We start from the raw sequence: 22,247 nt of genomic DNA on the forward strand, positions 1-22,247 counted from the left end.
TCCATCGTAACTCTAGTAGAAGCATGTGCTTTGTAGTAGTTCTTCTCAAATGCTGTTCTTGACACTCACAGAAGAGTCATTATCCACAACAGCAACTTGTATGCCACACCACCCACAAGCCATTTGTTCCATTGACTATCTTCCTGGAACCACCTCTCCTTGACATTCAACGGCATTACCATCGCCGAATCCCCCACCATCAACATCCTGGGGGGTCACCATTGACCAGAAATTTAACTGGACCAGCCGTATAAATACTGTGGCTACAAGAGGAGGTCAGAGGCTGGGTATTCTGCAGCGAGTAACTCACCTCCTGACTCCCCAAAGCCTCTTCACCATCTGCAAGGCATAAGTCAGGAGTGTGATGGAATACTCTCCACTTGCCTGGATGAGTGCAGCTCCATCAACTCAAGAAGCTCGACACCATCCAGGACAAAGCAGCTCGCTTGGTTGGCACCCCATCCACCTCCCTAAACATTCACTCCCTTCACCACCGGCGCACAGTGGCTGCAGTGTGTACCATCCACAGGATGCACTGCAGCAACTCGCCAAGGCTTCTTCAACAGCACCTCCCAAACCCGCGACCTCTACCACCTAGAAGGACAAGAGGAGCAGGTACATGGGAACAACACCACCTGCACGTTCCCCTCCAAGTCACACACCATCCCGACTTGGAAATATATCGCCGTTCCTTCATCGTCGCTGGGTCAAAATCCTGGAACTCCCTTCCTAACAGCACTGTGGGAGAACCTTCACCACACGGACTGCAGCGGTTCAAGAAGGCGGCTCACCCCAAGGGCAATTAGGGATGGGCAATAAATGCTGACCTCGCCAGCGACGCCCACATCCCATGAATGAAGAAGAAAAAAAAGCTCACGTCGGGCAAAATTCCTGCGGCTGAAGTCATCATGGCAACTCCCAGCAAATCTGACAATGACGTGTAGGATTCTTTGCAATTTAGACACTCAGTTAGTGGCAACCCTTTCCATCAAGAAAGTTGAAGGTGTTAACTGTAGAAGCTCACAATGCTATGCAGTCATGTACTGCACCCTGCACTTTGGGGAACCCAGCAATACGATAAAACTGTATAGCCCGATCAAGTTGCTATTTTGCTGTCATGTCAAGCTGGATGAATTTCCCAGCTCTCCTAAAAAGTACGTTAGTTACCTGCTGAGTGCATGTACAGATGGCACCGAGTGATATTGTATGGATCCCCCTGGTTACTTGAAATGAGCTTTGAGCGAACAATCCTAGCTGCAGGTCTTCATGCAGAAACTGGCACAGCTCTCCTACAGCTTGAAAAAGCACTCTTCTCATGCAGAGCTCCTCACTGAAATCTTCATAAGATCTGCATGGTCTATAAATGGGGGTGGGGGTAATATTTTGTCGGGTACATTCTCCTTACATGCTGCCTTTCCTTTCCTCCATTCTGAACTACCCCCCCTCCTCCATTAAACTAGAGAACAAGCGACTATGTATGAGAAATTGCATAACTTTTAATTGATTTTGAGAGAATGATCGTAAGAGATTGTGTGTCAAAATCATAGGATTCTCCATGGGTAGGATGAGCAGTTGTGCCCTATGCAAGATTATGAGCTAAATTTCATGAGAACAAAACATGTGGTGTGAGACTATGACAGAGTATTGTGCTGGTAAGTAAACAATTCCAATTTAAATAGGGCTCGGATGTCTTGTAAGAAAGAACAGTTTTCTATGCGCTAGAATGTATGACAGCAAGACTTATAATTTATGTTGTATTTTGAACATTTTCCATTAACAACAGCAACAGAAAAAGGGCCAACTTTTTAAATATGCCACTCAATGTATGATTTTTAAAAAATTCACTTCACTGACTTATTTTCAAAATTGTCTCAATAGCATTTAAGTGTCTCCAGGTGAATGCACAGCAGTAGCTTAACTAGCATAAAGTTTGCCAGCACATATGCTTATGATTCAGAAGCTCTAGCTTGAGGGTAGAATATATTTTCCAGCAGTTGTAATTGACATTGGTATAATCAGGAAAATAAATAATATGCCAATTTACAAGACAACAGTTTGTTTTTGCATTTGTGTTTGAGAATGTTTCATTCATGCATTGAGTTACAATTTTATACAAATCACATCCTGGTGACACAATCAGCACCTAACTCACCATGTTTAAACAAAAGATCCACCGTTACAGTTTAGAAAAAATGATGTGACTCTCTGAAGTCATACTTTCTTACAATTGTTTATTGGTCAGTAGGAATATTGGGACAGAACACGCGCAGAGTGGCACAGCAACGATTGCTGCAGCTCCTGTGAATTAAATTAACATATGTACTTACTGCTGGCTCTGTGGTATCGACTTGCTTGATTTTGAACTTTTTTTAAAAATCGTGAACAATCAACTCAGCCTCTGAGCAGGGTAAGTTGATGCGCATAGAACAGACTGTGAGAATAGAAGACACGTCCACAAAATCTGTCAGGAAGAGAAGTCACGCCCACAAGCAGGCAAACAGACTTCATTCATTTAAAGTTAGTATTCTGAAAGTCATTGTAAACAAAAACGTTAATTTTTCAAAATAAAAAGCCAATGAAATAATTGAATTAAATATAAGAGAGAGAGTTTTTTTTTAATGACCAAAACTATTAAAATGAGTAATACGAGGCTGCACATTTTTAAAATGTAATTTTTAATTGTTTGGCAGACAAAGAGTTATCGCGCTTTTAAAACTTAGTTTAGACCTGGTATTTTTAAGCGTAACTTTTGGTGGTGTAATTAGTTACTTTCCAATGGGTGGATGAGCAAGTTTGCAATTTTTCAATGATTTCAATGATTTTAGTGTGCGATAGCCCTTTAATTCGCAGCTGTCAAATCATCAGCGAACCAATAGGAACAAGTTCACAATTTTCGCATTTTAGGGCATATGTACAAATGCGGCAACTTGCTCCTTCGATTCGCTGTAAAAAAAAACGGAGAGCGCTGTTGAGCTCCTCCGTTATTTTGGGAGCAATTTTTGCCCCATTGTGCCTGGATGGGACTCCATGCCAAGAATCCATTTTAAAGGTTCTAGGCTTCCCAGCCAAAATTTGTAAGTTGTTTGTTTGAAGGACCGTTTGATTAGCCATACCCCAAAAATCAAAGAAAACGTCTATACATTTCTTGTGCCACCTCTCGTTACTCTGGTGAGTGTTGTGTAGGGATCATCTGTATTGCATAATTCAAAGGTATATGATCGCAGTTTTCCATTCAACTTTCCCTTCCACCCCTGAAGGTGCTAACTTGTGTTGGGGTATATTTCACAGGAGCCTGCCAGAAGCTCACCCTTCCTTCATGTGCGACACTAAATGGTTGGCAGGTTATCAAGGGGCTGGGGGGCGGGGGAGAATGGGGTGGTGGGAAGAGCATTATAACCGAGCTATATTCAGTGCACTTTTAGTGCTCCAACAGCTTCCTCAGCAGAAATCAGAGATCAGCTAACTCAGCAGAGATGAGGGATCGAGCTTGGCTCTTCCTGCTTTGTGTGCCTCAGTATCACACCAGAGAATACATTTACACACAGCCATCAGGAGACTTAATAACTTAACAGTTAATACTGAAATTGAGACAAACAAGATGATGCTCAGCAGTTTCCAAAATAACTCACTCAAAGAAATGATGTAGGTAGCACCAGATTCCTTTAATGAAAGTTTATCCTTAAAACCAAGAATTCAACAGGTCCAAAATAAAGTATTTCCTTAATTTAAAGGGACATTTAAGCAACAGCTTTACAATTCCCTGACCCAAATGATTAAGATTCTAAAATAATTTCTTGAATGCTTTAACCCATAGGCTATTATACTTCAGCTATATAGCCCTGACTGCTGGTATCTGTATTAATTCACAGCTGGTACTACCAGATTCATACAGCCTGGCTGCAAATCAGATTGTTAGAGCTGGGAGAAAGCTCTGCAGATCTGCACTTGTATATCGGCACAATGCTTCGCTCCCTATTGATCATTTTTAAATGTTTGACGAGTCAGTACAAGCATGTGCTTTCTCAATTCATTTAAATAAGTTCTGCTTAAGTTTATAAAGTGGTCAAGAAGTCCAATGGACCACCTGTGCAATTGTTTCCAAACACAGCTTGACACTGCACTGGAGTTATACTCCATGTTGTGACATGCCTAACTGATGTGAGGCAGCCCTGAGGGTGCATCACATTACTTAGGCATTTCAAGATGGGACATGATTTTGAAGTTCTACTGTCACTGTAGTGAAAAGGGGGTAGTGGAGTGCTCATAGAGGGTGCAGAGATTGTAGCAGTAATATTTGGGACCATTAGGTAGGGCAGTTGCTGGGTGTGGGAGTAACCGGGAGGGTGACCATAAGAGATAGGAGCAGGAGTAGGCTATTTGGCCCCTCGACCTGCTCCGCCATTTAATGAGATCATGGCTGATCTGATTTTTACCTCCATTCCACTTTCCCGCCCTTTCCCCATAGCCTTTGACTCCCATGCTGATCAAAAATTTGTCTACCACAGCCTCCACACCTTTTTGGGGTAAAGAATTCCAAAGATTCACGACCCTCTGGGAGAAGAAATTCCTCCTCATTTCCATCTTAAATGGGCGACCCCTTATTCTGAGACTATGCCCCCCCAGTTTAGATTCCGCCATGAGGGGTAACATCCTCTCAGCATCTACCCTATCGAGTCCCCTCAGAATCTTGTATGTTTCAATAAGATCGCCTCTCATTCTTCTAAACTCCAATGAGTATAGACCCAACCTGTTCAATCTTTCCTCATAAGACAACCCTTCCATACCCGGAATCAACCTAGTGAACCTTCTCTGAACTGCCTCCAATGCAAGTATGTCCTTCCTTAAATAAGGGCACCTGAACTGTACGCAGTACTCCAGGTGTGGTCTCACCAGCACCCTGTACAGTTGTAGCATGACTTCCCTGCTTGCAGTGCAAACAGTGAAACGTGGGTGGGGTTGGAGGCTTCTGCCAAGATAAAGATGATCTCAGGGGCAGGTTGGCAGTGGAGAGAGGAGGGAACGGCATGAGACCTCATTATGAGTGGGTGTGAGCATCAAGAAATTATAGGAGGGAGCGAGGGAAGGTACAGGCGCCCAGGCAGTGGGTGAGTGACAAAAGGTTGGACTTTAGGGTGGGGAAGGTACAAACATTCGGAGCAGGTGGGGTAGGAGCAAGGGATGAAGGAGAATCGATTCCCTTCACTCCACATAAGCACTGAAAAATGTTTCCCCAGCAGTGACTTGGGAAACCTGTAATATTTAGATACTTCTGAGTATTTTGTCTTAGCTGCAGGTTTCCTCAGGTCACTACTGGAGAAACCCATTTACTGAAACCCACCCACTACTACTGTTCTCCCCATCACTGCTGAATACCCCTCCCCCGCCAAGTCTTGACCCAACCTCATGGACACCATCTATAATGACAATCATCACTTTCCTGGCTGTTGTCAGCAACACAGGTGTTCTAAAATCATATCTGTTTCTCTCTTTTTCTTGGTCTGGCTCACTTTCGCAGCTAGTCTCTTTCAGAAGCAAAAATTAAATAAGTAATAGCTTACAAAAAGATGAGATTTATTCTCCAGCTTGGTTTCAAATTATTTGGAAAAACAAAAATTCAAAAATCCTGAGGTGACCATGCCCACTGCAGTGAGAGAATCATATTGTCACAGGGTGGAAAATAATGCACATGCTCAGGCTGGGGCATCAAGGAAATTGCAGGGACAAGGTGACAGGTCTGGGAAAAAATATTAACTGCAAGTCTTGGCTTTTGAAAGATACAGATGCCTCCAAGTATAAATGTTAATGAAGGTACTAAAAGACAAAAGAATTTTAGAGTCAAGTTTAATCATGTCATTGAATATTGATTTTTAAAAATGTTTTTGTTACATAAACCTTATTCCCCAAGATTTTTAGACTCTAGGGGAATCCAGGGATATGTGAATCGGGCAGGAAATGGAGTTGAGGTCAAAGATCAGCCATGATCTGATTGAATGGCGGAGCAGGCTTGAGGGGCCATATGGCCTACTCTTGCTCCTACTTCTTATGTTCTTATTTTGAACCCTTAGCTGGCTGGTTGAGAGAAAAATGCAACACAAGATGATTTTCAAAACTGATTTTAAGCAGTTTGACTGGCTTGTCTTCTTTCTTTTATTGCTAACTGGCCATTTTCGTCTGCAGTTTTTTGAACATCACAATTCCTGCTTGCTACTTGTTGATTTGTATGTCTACCTGTACACACACACACACTCTCTCTCTCTCTCTCTCTTCTGGTGATCATAATTGTTAATTGCAGTCTTGCAGCATGATGTTGAGAGAGCTGAATAACAGTAGATTATCAGTGATGTAAAACTTATCCGGTCAATTTCTTAATGTTTCCAGGTGAAAGAAGGGTTGACAGATGACTATTTTATTTGTGATGCCGTTACCATGGTTTTTATGCAAGGATTCTCTAGGAACGTGAGGTGAATGTAATTCACTATATTCCATCAAGCGAGAGCTGGACCTGTTTCTGGCTGGGGCGGAGATCACCTTGTACAAGAGGTTTTTAAAAAATTTTTTATTCGTTCACGGGATGTGGGCGTCGCTGGCAAGGTCGGCATTTATTGCCCATCCCTAATTGCCCTCGAGAAGGTGGTGGTGAGCCGCCTTCTTGAACCGCTGCAGTCCGTGTGGTGACGGTTCTCCCACAGTGCTGTTAGGAAGGGAGTTCCAGGATTTTGACCTAGCGACGATGAAGGAACGGCGATATATTTCCAAGTCGGGATGGTGTGTGACTTGGAGGGGAACGTGCAGGTGGTGTTGTTCCCATGCGCCTGCTGCCCTTGTCCTTCTAGGTGGTAGAGGTCGCGGGTTTGGGAGGTGCTGTCGAAGAAGCCTTGGCGAGTTGCTGCAGTGCATCCTGTGGATGGTGCACACTGCAGCCACAGTGCGCCGGTGGTGAAGGGAGTGAATGTTTAGGGTGGTGGATGGGGTGCCAATCAAGCGGGCTGCTTTATCTTGGATGGTGTCGAGCTTCTTGAGTGTTGTTGGAGCTGCACTCATCCAGGCAAATGGAGAGTATTCCATCACACTCCTGACTTGTGCCTTGTAGATGGTGGAAAGGCTTTGGGGAGTCAGGAGGTGAGTCACTCGCCGCAGAATACCCAGCCTCTGACCTGCTCTCGTAGCCACAGTATTTATATGGCTGGTCCAGTTAAGTTTCTGGTCAATGGTGACCCCCAGGATGTTGATGGTGGGGGATTCGGCGATGGTAATGCCATTGAATGTCAAGGGGAGGTGGTTAGACTCTCTCTTGTTGGAGATGGTCATTGCCTGGCACTTATCTGGCGCGAATGTTACTTGCCACTTATGAGCCCAAGCCTGGATGTTGTCCAGGTCTTGCTGCATGCAGGCTCGGACTGCTTCATTATCTGAGGGGTTGCGAATGGAACTGAACACTGTGCAGTCATCAGCGAACATCCCCATTTCTGACCTTATGATGGAGGGAAGGTCATTGATGAAGCAGCTGAAGATGGTTGGGCCAAGGACACTGCCCTGAGGAACTCCTGCAGCAATGCCCTGGGGCTGAGATGATTGGCCTCCAACAACCACTACCATCTTCCTTTGTGCTAGGTATGACTCCAGCCACTGGAGAGTTTTCCCCCTGATTCCCATTGACTTCAATTTTACTAGGGCTCCTTGGTGCCACACTCGGTCAAATGCTGCCTTGATGTCAAGGGCAGTCACTCTCACCTCACCTCTGGAATTCAGCTCTTTTGTCCATGTTTGGACCAAGGCTGTAATGAGGTCTGGAGCCGAGTGGTCCTGGCAGAACCCAAACTGAGCATCGGTGAGCAGGTTATTGGTGAGTAAGTGCCGCTTGATAGCACTGTCGACGACACCTTCCATCACTTTGCTGATGATTGAGAGTAGACTGATGGGGCGGTAATTGGCCGGATTGGATTTGTCCTGCTTTTTGTGGACAGGACATACCTGGGCAATTTTCTACATTGTTGGGTGGATGCCAGTGTTGTAGCTGTACTGGAACAGCTTGGCTGGAGGCGCAGCTAGTTCTGGAGCACAAGTCTTCAGCACTACAGCTGGGATGTTGTCGGGGCCCATAGCCTTTGCTGTATCCAGTGCACTCAGCCGTTTCTTGATATCACGTGGAGTGAATCGAATTGGCCGAAGACTGGCTTCCGTGATGGTGGGGATATCGGGAGGAGGCTGAGATGGATTATCCACTCGGCACTTCCGGCTGAAGATGGTTGCAAACGCTTCAGCCTTGTCTTTTGCACTCACGTGCTGGACTCCGCCATCATTGAGAATGGGGATGTTTGCAGAGCCTCCTCCTCCCGTTAGTTGTTTAATTGTCCACCACCATTCACGACTGGATGTGGCAGGACTGCAGAGCTTTGATCTGATCCGTTGGTTGTGGAATCGCTTAGCTCTGTCTATAGCATGTTGCTTCCGCTGTTTAGCATGCATGTAGTCCTGAGTTGTAGCTTCACCAGGTTGGCACCTCATTTTTAGGTACGCCTGGTGCTGCTCCTGGCATGCTCTTCTACACTCCTCATTGAACCAGGGTTGATCCCCTGGCTTGTTGGTAATGGTAGAGTGAGGAATATGCCGGGCCATGAGGTTACAGATTGTGCTGGAATACAATTCTGCTGCTGCTGATGGCCCACAGCGCCTCATGGATGCCCAGTTTTGAGCTGCTAGATCTGTTCTGAATCTATCCCATTTAGCACGGTGGTAGTGCCACACAACACGTTGGATGGTGTCCTCAGTGCGAAGACGGGATTTCATCTCCACGAGGACTGTGCGGTGGTCACTCCTACCAATACCGTCATGGACAGATGCATTTGCGACAGGTAGATTGGTGAGGACGAGGTCAAGTAAGTTTTTCCCTCGTGTTGGTTCGCTCACCACCTGCCGCAGGCCCAGTCGAGCAGCTATGTCCTTCAGGACTCGGCCAGCTCGGTCAGTCGTGGTGCTCCCGAGCCACTCTTGGTGATGGACATTGAAGTCCCCCACCCAGAGTACATTTTGTGCCCTTGCTACCCTCAGTGCTTCCTCCAAGTGGTGTTCAACATGGAGGAGGACTGATTCATCAGCTGAGGGAGGACGGTAGGTGGTAATCAGCAGGAGGTTTCCTTGCCCATGTTTGACCTGATGCCATGAGATTTCATGGGGTCCAGAGTCAATGTTGAGGACTCCCAGGGCCACTCCCTCCTGACTGTATATCACTGTACCGCCACCTCTGGTGGGTCTGTCCTGCCGGTGAGACAGGACATACCCAGGGATGGTGATGGAAGAGTCTGGGACGTTGGCTGAAAGATATGATTCTGTAAGTATGGCTATGTCAGGCTGTTGCTTGACTAGTCTGTGGGACAGCTCTCCCAATTTTGGCACAAGTCCCCAGATGTTAGTAAGGAGGACCTTGCAGGGTCGACTGGGCTTGGTGTTTTGCCGTTGTCGTGTCCGGTGCCTAGTGGTCCGATGCCGGGTGGTCCGTCCGGTTTTATTCTTATTATGACTTTTCGTAGCGAGATTTTACAACTGAGTGGCTTGCTAGGCCATTTCAGAGGGCAATTAAGAATCAACCACATTGCTGTGGGTCTGGAGTCACATATAGGCCAGACCGGGTAAGGGCGGCAGGCTTCCTTCCCTAAAGGTAGGTATCCTGTAATGTAAATCAGGGTCCATGTGTTCTCCTGGACCAGTTTCAATTGTCTAAGGGGTCAGAGAGCAACTTTTCATTTTTTCCCCCTTATTGGCCTGGATTATCTATCCCCTCAACCAGGGGATTACATTGCTCCGGAGGTGGGTGGGAAGTGTATGTAATGGGGGCAGGCTGGATGAGCCAGTAAATCTTCTCCTGTGCGTCATCTTCATATGAACCCAAAAAATTAAAATTTCATGAACTCAATTCAATATCAACTGCTCCTACACACTTATGAAACACAGCATTATAGTATAGCATTGTTTATTAATACAAATACCAATATTTAACAGAAGCAGCAACCTTTTAAGATAGCCAACACAAGATTCTAACAAAAATGTTGTGGCTAATTAGTACCAGTGATTAACAGTTTTAGTCATAGTTCTAGTCAGGTACCCTGAACACTATATATTATCAAAAACATGTCCGGTCGATATCTGTACCCTATGGTTTGAGCACTGGTCAGACATAAAAAGAACGCATCATGCTAATCGACTGTTAAGGAGCTAATAGCCAATTCTTTACCTTCCATAGCTCCTGTGCCCACACCAATTATTCTATGATAAATCAGAAATTTATTAATAGTTAGAAGCTCCACTACATTTTGTTTGTAACATATTTAAGTTTTTTGCCACTAAAAACAACGATGCTTGTGCAATCGAGGTTTTTCATGCATAAAAGTGCTCGTCAAATTTAAACTAGAGCATTGCTTCAAATCGTAATATATTTGTCATATGTCTTTATGTCAATTATTTAATACAATTCAAATTTTGCACAGGCACACAAGATACTATAAGCTGCTTTATGTCACAATACAGTGCTTTAAGTTTTAGTAACAGTATATCATCAACATTCATCACATTTAGTTCAAATACTTCGGTCTCCAAAAAAGACATCGATAATGTTGCACTCAATTTAGTGTGCATTTAAGCATTGTTGGAAAAAAGTGAAATACATTAAAAAAAAACTTAATCTATATCATCTGTGCTATATGGAGTTTGTGACAGATTCAAATTATAACACATCATGTATCCAAAAGACTCATTGTTGGCATCTAAGCTCAATTTCACTCCTTAAATACTGGTCTAATGTTTGCCTAGTGGGATTGTGTTAGTGTATCAATCTGCCACATAGTGGCAGGGCTTGAGCCCGTCTCTTCAGTTTCTAACAAACTGAATTTAGCATCTTAGCTAGCTCTTTTTTTTTTTTGGGGGGGGGGGGGGGGGGGGAGAAAGAGAAGGAATTGTGTGGTTAAGTAAAATCAAATCTGAGTGGGAAGTTATCCTGGGCTGCTCACACATCTTGTTGTAGTTAGTTGTAGAGTAGCATTGGTAGAAATTGGAAGTAGGTTGATTGCTCACCCTTGATTGAGAATGCAATGTCATGTAGAATTACTATAAACAATGGAGAAAATAATTCTTTTCCCTGTTATTGGCATTATTAATACAAATCCACTTGAATATCATTACTTCACTAATGCAAAAAACCAAGTAGATAATTTAGGTCGCACACAGACAACAGATGTCTTGCAGTGAAATGTTCGATTGCCTAACCTTGATATGATCTTCCTCATTTTTTGATTGGAGTTCATGCTTTCTAAGCAAAGGCAGCAACTATGAGTTAAATGTTGTTAAATGTGTGTTAAGTCTCTCATTCCCAGCCACACTTCTGAAAGTTCAAGAGTGTTGATGTACCAAGTTATAGGTAGCTGTACCACATCCTTTGGGCCCTGAAGCTCAAAAGGTGAAAGTCTCAAGCTGATGAAGAATACATCAATCACCAGAGTAAGAAATGACAGTGGAGTTCACAAAGGCAATTCAACTGCATCTTGAAACGACTGATTTAATGCAACAACTGCCTCCTGGTTCTCATAATGCAAGGAGGTTTAATCCATTAATCTCAGTGTCAAACACCAAAGATAGCACATATAAGTCAAAAGTAGTACTGTTTAGCAGTTACATTCTGCATCCTTCCAAAGAGAGTTGAAGTTTCAAAAAGTCACAGGTGATATGGAGACTACGTTCGGAGATATCTAGAATTTGGCATCTATGATAGAGGGGTATTATGCTGGCTGTAATTGGGATTTCTATTGACTCATGAGAAATACCAGGTTTTATGGAATACTCAGAACCTGCTGGTTTTTGTCTATGTGAAACAACCTTCCTTGTTGGTCTCGTCACCCATGCACTTGACATGAGATTCCACTTGTTTGCAAATCATCAGATCCTATTCTCACTGGCAAGTTCACCAGGACTGGGGGCGGCAACCACAAAGGGTCACCGTTGGGGCAGAACGGTAGAAAAGTAGGGATAAATATACACATGGATGGCTATGCACTCTATGGCTGCTATCCTTCAAGTCACTTTAGGACTATGCAAATGTTATCCATGGAAGACAACCAGTTAGAGCTGAATAATGTAGACTGTAAAGTTAGATTGATATCTGGTGTTTTTATTTAAATATTTTGAATTCAGAAAGCTATTTTAGTTTTCTTCAAAGTTTTACCTGTAATTAATCATTCAGCAGTAAGTTTAGAATACCCATGAGAACACATTGTACATAATCTAGTTGAAAAAGCCAGTTTGATGAGGAAAACAATCCCATTTTTTCATTCCATACTTTATGTTCTCATGTAACTGGTGATGAAGAGTGCAAAATACAGGAATGGAACATTTGTGTGAAGAGAGAGGAGCTCTATATTTCTGCAATAAATGTGTCAAAACAGACTTGTACTTGTGACCCCCTGTAATGCGAGTATAGGTCAAAATTGATGCAAACAATAACTGTACTTATACAGATCTTGTGTTTATACCTATTTCTATTTGAAGTGTTACTTGATTTAGATCCAACCATAATTCTGCTGTATAAATGGAACTTATAAAAAAAACTAATTTATTTCCCAGTCTGTCTGCATCCAGTGGAGAAAAAACTATAACTTAACAGCATGATATTCCTCCAAACTACAAGTTTCCTACACCGTCAAAGGTGCAACTACTTGCTTTTGCTACTCTGCATCCGTTACATCAATCACTTTAGGAAATGATATTCTTAGTAATGCAATATCTTTGCTAGTCCAGCCCCAGAAACAACAGTTTACATAGGTACAAAGGAGGCCTTCATTACCTTGCTAAAACATCGATGTTCATAAGCAGCATTAAGAAAAAAATCTGATGCAAAATAAAAGTATATTTACTCCCTAATACAAGCTTATTAACACCATCCACCAACTCCTGCTGGCATAGGAAAAGCCAGAAAATCATATCAGGAATTTCAGTACATTTCTTCATGCTCCATTTCTTGTTATAAGTATACTGAATTGTCCTTTTTACAAAACTGGCAGTTTTCCTCTCCCAAGTGTGCAAAATACCTTCTACCATTTTACACTAGCTGAAATGAAACAGAAAAGGCTGGAATTGAACAGTAAGTTGGTTTGCATCCTAAAGGGAAAGAAAACTCAATGTTTCAGGTGGGAACCATCATCAATTTCCATTTTTAGTATTTTGTTTTTTTTCCCCTGATTTTCAACATAAGCTATCTCATTTTATTCAACACATATGCCACTGGCTATAGTACTGAAGAATAAATTTACTGTTAGCCAACCACACACAAAATACAATACAGAAACACAATTTGGTTTATTTTTTCTTTTTGTTCCTAATTTTAAAAAAAATTGAAATGAAAACTACGAATTTGACAAGTATCGCCAAGATAATAGATTTAAAATTATCTAGATCTAAAAAAGCATTTTCTGTCACTCTTTATTAAGACACAGTTTAAAATCTTATTCTGTTACCCTTCTTAAAATCTTGGCAATACAAGTATTGATTATGTGCTGCATTACCTTAATTTTCTTTTCCCCTTTTGAAAAACAACAGAACTATTATTCATACAAGGCACTCCTTCCTACTCCACCAGACTTTAAATTTAGCCTAATTTCTCATTCAGCCTCTCAATAAATATAATTAACACATGTACAATGCTGTGCCTCAAATGTGACCACTAAGACTTTGTCGTCTCTCTGAAGAAAATCCTATAATACATTTGAAAGGCTCATCAAAAAATAAATACTGTAGCCTCTCAGCTGAACACTATCATGCCAATGTTGGAGCACCTTCAGAAATGTAACTTAGTGAACATCAGTTCCCCCATAAGTGGCATCAGCACAGCATAGTATTTTTAAGTGCTGCTCTAACCTGAATGCTAGTTGAAGGAACAAGGAGGAAATGGTTCCTTACTCACAATAAAAGCAACCATTTCTTGATATTCACTACACCTCGCAACAAACCGCCTCGGCAATGTAGGACACAGATCTCCAAAACGTGGAAAATGTGAAACACTGACCCCCAAATGTTCTCGTGTTCTTGAATTCATCACCTCCATTCATCTTGCTGTCCATCCTCTATCCCTCCACTTCAACCACTCTCCTCGACTTATACTTCCCATACTGTACAGTCCACTTTCACTCTCTATTCCTCTCGTCCCTTCCACCATCTTGCTCACTCTTTCAATCGTTCCTCCCCTTTCTATCCCCTAACTGACCCTTCTGATCTCTTATCTCATCTTATTTCAATAGATGGAACTGAGGATTTTCTTAGAAGATTCATTGATTTGTTGTAAAACAAATGACTTTTAAGTACTTCATAAAACAAGCATTTAACTTATTTATTTGAATACATTTACTATTTCTCTCATTTAAATATACTGTAACACCATCAATCTTTTCAATGCTGGCAATTTTGAACCAGCTACTTTGCTGCAACCACATGTTGAGATTTGTGGAATTAAGCTGATTTGTAGGATAATTGCTCATTAGTTTTATGACATCATCAAGCCAGCATTTAGAATGGGGAAGTCAGCAACTGTTTCACCTACTGGATTGTGTCTATCTAAAACCGAATAAGTTTGTAGCAAATGCTGGAGCTTAGGATTATACTTTGAATCAAGCGTAGTGCAATTTTTAATCGATTTCTGACTTGTCCTTTCTTTCATCTTGTTTCCCCACACCCCGCTTTTCTATGGCCTCCTGTTGTACTCAGTTCTCTGCCATTCTTTTTTGCCTCTCAAAACACCAGAAGTAGCCTGATCTCATGGATACTAATAAACAGGAAAGGTGGAATTAGCCTTAAGTCACCAAATGAAGTACAGCGAGGGTGAAACCATGGCAAAGTCTCTTCTACAGTTATATAAAAAGAAAAAGGGTGGCTAAGGCAAACGTAGGTCCCTTAGAGGATGAGACCAGGAAATTAATGGTGGGAAACATGGAAATGGCAAAAACGTTGAACAAATATTTTGTTTCGGTCTTTACAGTAGAGGACACTAAGAATATCCCAACACTGGACAAACAGGGGGCTCTGGGGGGGGGGGGGGGGGGGGAGGAGCTAAATACGATTAAAATCACTAAGGAATTGGTACTCAGTAAAATAACAGGACTCAAGGCGGATAAATCCCCTGGACCTGATGGCTTACATCCTAGGGTCTTGAGGGAAGTGGCAGTGGGGATTGTGGATGCTTTGGTAATAATTTTCCAAAATTCTCTGGACTCGGCAAAGGTCCCGGCAGATCGGAAAACTGCTAATGTAACACCCTTATTTAAAAAGGGTAGTAGGCAGAAGGCTGGAAATTATAGACCAGTTAGCCTAACATCTGTGGTGGGTAAAATTTTGGAGTCTATTATTAAGGAGACAGTAGTGAAATTTTTGGAAAAACATAATTTAATAGGACAAAGTCAGCATAGCTTTACGAAGGGGAAGTCATGTCTGACAAATTTCCTCGAGTTCTTTGAGGACATAACGTACAGGGTGGATAAAGGGGAACCAGTGGACGTAGTGTATTTAGACTTCCAGAAGGCATTCGACAAGGTGCCACATAAAAGATTATTGCTCAAGATAAAGAATCACTGGGTTGGGGGTAATATTCTGGCATGGGTGGAGGATTGGTTATCCAATAGGAAGCAGAGAGTTGGGATAAATGGTTCATTCTCGGACTGGCAACCAGTAGCCAGTGGTGTTCCGCAGGGGTCGGTGCTGGGTCCCCAACTCTTTACAATCTATATTAACAATTTGGAGGAGGGGACCGAGTGTAACATATCAAAGTTTGCAGATGATACAAAGATGGGAGGGAAAGTAGAGAGTGAGGAGGACATAAAAAACCTACAAGGGGATATCGACAGGCTGGGTGAGTGGGCAGAGATTTGGCAGATGCAATACAATATTGGAAAATGTGAGGTTATGCACTTTGGCAGGAAAAATCAGAGAGCAAATTATCTTAATGGCGAGAAACTGGAAAGTACTGCAGTACAAAGGGATCTGGGGGTCCTAGTGCAAGAAAATCAAAAAGTTAGTATGCAGGTGCAGCAGGTGATCAAGAAGGCCAACGGAATGTTGGCTTTTATTGCTAGGGGGATAGAATATAAAAACGGAGGTATTGTTGCAGTTATATAAGGTATTGGTTAGACCGCACCTGGAATACTGCATACAGTTTTGGTGTCCATACTTAAGAAAAGACATACTTGTTCTCGAGGCAGTACAAAGAAGGTTCACTCGGTTAATCCCGGGGATGAGGGGGCGGACATATGAGGAGAGGTTGAGTGGATTGGGACTCTACTCATTGGAGTTCAGAAGAATGAGAGGCGATCTTATTGAAACATATAAGATTGTGAAGGGGCTTGATCGGGTGGATGCGGTAAGGATGTTCCCAAGGATGGGTGAAACTAGAACTAGGGGGCATAATCTTAGAATAAGGGGCTGCTCTTTCAAAACTGAGATGAGGAGAAACTTCTTCACTCAGAGGGTAGTAGGTCTGTGGAATTTGCTGCTCCAGGAAGCTGTGGAAGCTACATCATTAAATAAATTTAAAACAGAAATAGACAGTTTCCTAGAAGTGAAGGGAATTAGGGGTTACGGGGAGCGGGCAGGAAATTGGACATGAATTTAGATTTGAGGTTAGGATCAGATCAGCCATGATCTTATTGAATGGCAGAGCAGGCTCGAGGGACCGATTGGCCTACTCCTGTTCTTATGTTCTTCCGTTCTTCAAGTTTGTGCACATCCATGTACTGCAGGGATTACTGATAGCTGCAGTTTGTCACTATCTCTTTCCTTATATGGGGAGGGGTAGGTGTTTATCCTGATAGGGCAATGTTAATACTATTTTTGCATGATACTGAAGCACAGTGCAGGTCCAGGGTAAACAGTAACAATTCATCCACATCTGTGAACAACATGATCAAGGATAAGAGTGTTGGCCTTTGAACGAATACCACACAAGTGCTGCAAGTTAATCAAATTCTATGCAGAGGAATAGGAGAATATGATAGCGGAGAGCAGGAGAAGCTGTTTGGTAATGCAAGAAATAATAACCATCCACCTAGAGTCTCATGCCATCACAAATTGGTGCACAAAGTAGATCTCCCATATATAATTGTGTTACCAGTACATGCATGTTACTGTACCGTACATAGTAACTATGATGTGATGCGAGAAACATATTTCCATTGGCATGATACCCAGAGGAGGCACAAGTATTTCACTGATTTGTCATTTGAACCAAAACTGTAGATGGGGTGAGAACCTTTCCATGGTAAACACCACACACTTACCTCGTAACCAAACTGCAATTCGTCAGAAGTCAACATGATGATATCATCATCAATCGCCAAGACAGCTTCAGTTTCAATTTCATCATAAGGAAAGAACCTATTACTCAGTTTGTTTTCTTTGGTTCTTACAACTTTGAGGGGTACGCCAATCTTGGGCCACAGTGACTCTGGAAGAAACAAATTAAAATCATAAACTGTATTTTCCCATTTAAACATCAGAAGACAAGTAAGCCACCTGTGTTTGCCTAGTTTTACAGTTCATAAACCACATGTTCCCTTTGTGTATCCAATGCAGTGACCTTTGCGTCGAAATTAAAATGTTGGTGAATCTTGCTTTGATATCCAGAAACACCACTCGGTGCTAATACTAATAGTCTTAAGGGATTGCATTTCTTTAGGTTGGACACAAGTGGCAGTCACTGTACAGATACATACTCCCAGCAAGTTCCAGGCTCATTTCCTGCTATGGGTTATTGCCTAGGGACAGAGTTTGTAAAAATTCTTTCATAAAGACATTTTAGCAATGACTTAGCCAGTGCCTTTCATATCAAATCCCTATTTAATAAAGGAAAGCCAGAGGATATCAGGCTGCAGAATGCCTCAATGACTTCAGTCTATTCTGTAATTAGTAGCTTGCTTTTAAAGTGGTCTTTATTTGCCTTTCATACACATAACATTTCTCTCCATATGCACCTCCCCACCACCCACCCCCCAAAAAGGTTTACTGTTGACAAACACAGTCATGTTTTGTGCTCCAAACGCTGGCCCTAGCTGAGGTATTCCCCTGTGCAATGTGGCAGAATGAACCCACATTTCACTAAATGCAATATTTTCTGCATCTTGCAACTGTGTACCCTCTTTTAGTCTCAATTCCCTAGGCTTTCATGGTTTTGATTGCTGAGCTACAACACTTCCTGTCAAAGCAGTCAGAACCTAGAAACCATAAGTGTGGAAAACGTAAATGGCACCAACCATATGAATGATTTTATGCAGCTCCTGGGCACTGACCAATTCCATCAATCATTATCACATTTACACTAGCAAAGTGGAGACACCCTGTATCATTTAAAGTCCGAGGTTGGTTGCAGTTAGATAGAATCAAACCAGGAAGACCGTCCATGCAGGTACACAGCACAGAACCTGTGCAAAAATATCACAGCACTAAATGTCTTTTGGCTCAGTTCCAGTTCCAATTTTTTGTAGATTTTCTTGTAGAGGGTCTGTAATCACCTTTGCCTCGCCTGTTTGTTTTCTCTGCTTATCCCTCCATTTATGGCAAAAGTTGGGGCAACTGAGAACAGCCAAATGGGAAGCATTTTGTGATGCTGGCTATGGGATGCGGGTTGGGGGAGCAACTGGAGGGAGCAGAAAAGGGACTTGGGATGCTGGGGGCAGGATGCTGTAGTAAGGCGATGGAAAGAGCGAGGGCTGGGAAGGAACAGGGTGTGCAATATAGAGAGAGAATGAAAGAGCAAAGGGGCATCAGATAGGGGAGGGAGCTGGACAGTGCTGCAGACCAGCAGATAACTATGCCTTTTGGGACACTGGTTGTGGCTGGAGTGGACAGATCTCGGTCGCAAAGTGCACTTTCTAGTGGTGAATGCAGGAAGCCAGTTGGGGAATGATACGGCCAGGACAGGACATAGTAGGAGGATTAGGGAAAGTATAAGGGGCAGGAAGGAATGGGTGCTCAGAGTGGGAGTGAAGACCAAAGACCTGGGGCAGGATGCAATAGGAAGGTGAGTGAAAGGGCAAGGGGCAAGTAGGAACAACTGCTCAGGCAGAACAAAGAAGTGGAAATGTTCAATCCCCTCCCCCCCAGCCTCAGATTTGGGGAAGACCCCATTACTGAAAAACTTTCCAGTTAAATAACTGGGGCTTCCCAAAGTCGTGGGGAAGCCTTTTAGGAAATCCTGCCTCTGCACATTAAAAGCCAGTTCCTGGTTAAAGAAGTGGCATTTCAAAACTAGCTTAAAAAATAGAGCCTTCCCCTAATTTGTAGAGAAGCCCTTAAGGAACTTCCCTCTTTAGTTCAAAAACTTGTTCCTGAACGTAACCAGGAACGGACTTTGGGGGTGGAATTCCCTCTGACTTCGGAGAAGGCTCTATTAAAACTGAAAATGCATTAAATAACACGTCCTACCACAAAGTCGTAGGGAAGCCTTTTGGACGTCCCACCCACAATTCAAAAGCTCGTTCCTGGTTAAGGTCACGAAGCAGCTTTTGAAGTGTAGCTTGGGACAGGCAGGGGAGAAAAGGGCCGGGGGCGGCAGAAAAAGTGGTGAGCAGAGCTGAATGGAGTAGGCCAGAGACAGGGGAGTGGGCCAAGGAATTGACGGAAGGCTGGGGATACCAAAGAGCATGGAGCTGGGTATTAAAGTTCTTTTGATCTAAGATGTCAGCCATATGAATTGGAAGATCAAAGGAACATATGGAATCCACTCACAAGTAGCATATTATTTTAAGAAAGTTACTTCCCCAATATGGAAGAGGCAACAACACTGCACCACCTGTGCTATGGATACAGACTACTGAACAGAAGTTCTCACACAGGTCTCTGCACGATAAGAAATTCATACAAGAAGTGGGACTAACCATACAACAGTCAGATTCATAAATCATAAATGCCATACCACACAGAAGTCTGGTTAAGTAAATGAAGTTTTAAAAAAGTGTTGAGAAAATAGTTCATAAGAGAAATAGAATATGGGGAGTCACCTTATATTTAGGTACTGAGTCGTGCTGCAAAAAGACATTAGCATTAGGTCAATCAGTCCTTCTGCACTTGGTGTATGCTCAGCCTTCATGGTTTATGAACCCTGGAGAGGCTGTTCGAGTGCCTGGGGTTACAGTTCAGGCACCTTCCGCTTCCTCCATCATCAATTTGGTTGCTTCAAATGTTCAAAAGTAGTTCCACACAAAGACAGTATCACACTGCTCAAGAGGTTATAGCCACTGCACAAAAGGGACTTTCATCCCAGTAGTCTGAGTTGGACAGCACCGGGTTTAGGGGCAAGCAACCAGGGCAACTGCCCAAGGCCCTAAGCCAGGGAGTTGGGTGGGGAGGAAAGAGACTAGGCTAAATTAGTAGTGGAAGTCATCCGAAGTGTGGGTGGGGGGGGGGGTGGGGGGAGAAGAAGGGGATGGGCTCATGCCTGAGCTCTCCCCGGGGCACCCATGAGTCTAATGCTGGGGCTGAATTTGAAACAAGGTGTAGAATCTGAAAGGGATGCCCTCCAAGCTCACCACACCATCCTCCTTTTCTACTGGTGAAATAACCATAATTTATACAATTGTTTCAAATTGTCTATATTTTGGTAGCGAAACATTTCTAGAGGGATCAATGTGTATTCTATTGTTTGAAATCACATGGCTGGAAATCATGGAAAGATGTTATTTAAAAAAAATCTAATTTGTTTATTTCAATCAGGTGGTAACAAAGAGGTTGACATCACATGGTGAATTCCCATTCCTAGCCATATCAGGATTGAGGGGGGGGGGAAATAAAAATAAATTGGAGGAGATACCATATTCTCATGCACCTCCTAGTGGCTAGATAATTAGCAGCATTTCCAGACATCTGGGATCAAATTGCCTGCCCACCCTTTTGACTTTAGAGTGAAATACTCAGGCTGTCTACTGTAAACGATAGAAACAACACAGTTCTTTTCTAAATGCTTGACCAAGCAAAGTGGAGGCGCCTTTAAGAACGTATATGCTGAGCACTGATATTCCCTCCCCCAACCAGTTCAAAACTGGTGCGAGCTGGCAGTACAGCCATAGCTGTCCTGGGAGGTCACGGTCAGAAAGTCACAAAGAACATCAACTGGGTGGAAAAAAAAATCTAGTGATTTGAAGGTGTGTAATGTGTTCAGAATTGCATGTTTATACTGGATTTATTTTTTGCATGAAGTGATGCAAATGCCATTTCACCTAAGTGCTAAATCATTATGTTTTATAGTAAGTAGTACACTGCAGCTTTGTGGTACTTCTCAGATGGGTCTTTCAAGGCTATCCTGTAACTGTCAGCATGACTTAGATGACATCTGTCTAAACTTCCCAACCTCAAACCAACACTAAACACATTAAAACTGGTTAAATAAACTTAAGCTGGCCTGAGGGGCAAACCACAATTCACTGAGATAAGTCTTTGTAGATACAGTTGCAACACAATTTTTAGGTTTTGAGTAAATTTGTGTAATGTTTATCTAATAAAGATTAAATCAACCACACACAATCATGTTTAAAAAGGAAATAAAAAACAAAAAGAAAATCTTTTAGCATTACAAGTCGATAATGTAGACATTTTAGACAACAGCTCCATTATCAGGAAATGTGTTCAAGAGGAATCCTCATACTGCACTCTTGTATCTATTATTACATTAACAACAGTCTATACTATTACTCAATACTCTCTTTTCCCATCAACTGATATAATTATAACCTTGCTCTAATACTATAAAATATTAATTCTCTCTGGCAGGTGACACTATGCTATGAGGAAAACTTTATTATCCTACAATTTATAATCAGTTGGGATTTAATGTCTGTGAAACCATTAAATGATACAGATCCCAAAGGGAAAAGATTAGAATCTCATCCCACAGGCTGCCACAGTCTATTAAACTGCAAATACACTAAATCGTCAAAAGTGACCAGCAATTTCTATTAACAACTGGTTTTCAAAACACTTCTTGATTAAAAAGGAATCAAATGAAACATTAAACCGAGGTCCCGTCTTCCCTCTCAGATAGGCAAAAATTATCCCATGACACTATTTGATGAAGAGCAGGAGAGCTCTCCGGTGTCTTGGGTAATATTTATCCCCAAACATCATCACTCAAACAGATTACCTGGTCATTCATTTCATTGCTGTTTGTGGGATCTTGCTGTGTGCAAATTGGCTGCCATATTTCCCTACATTACAACAGCAGCTACACTTCAAAA

The 22,247-nt window shown here is 42.5% G+C and overlaps 1 protein-coding gene across 4 annotated transcripts in view; it reads right to left on the reverse strand.

Annotated features, from left to right (window-relative positions):
- ext2 (exostosin glycosyltransferase 2) overlaps positions 1-22,247 on the reverse strand; it is a 132,031-nt gene that overhangs the window by 21,195 nt on the left and 88,589 nt on the right. For 3 of the 4 annotated variants that reach the window (XM_067994067.1, XM_067994068.1, XM_067994069.1), the window contains one exon: positions 17,301-17,467. In XM_067994067.1, the coding sequence (XP_067850168.1) occupies positions 17,301-17,467 (167 nt within the window). Of the gene's footprint in view, positions 1-9,950; positions 11,433-17,300; positions 17,468-22,247 lie in introns of those variants that run through there. The other variant, XM_067994070.1, reaches the window with a different exon arrangement.

Source organism: Heptranchias perlo, chromosome 12, assembly GCF_035084215.1.
Source record: "Heptranchias perlo isolate sHepPer1 chromosome 12, sHepPer1.hap1, whole genome shotgun sequence".
NCBI classification, from domain to species: Eukaryota; Metazoa; Chordata; class Chondrichthyes; order Hexanchiformes; family Hexanchidae; genus Heptranchias; species Heptranchias perlo.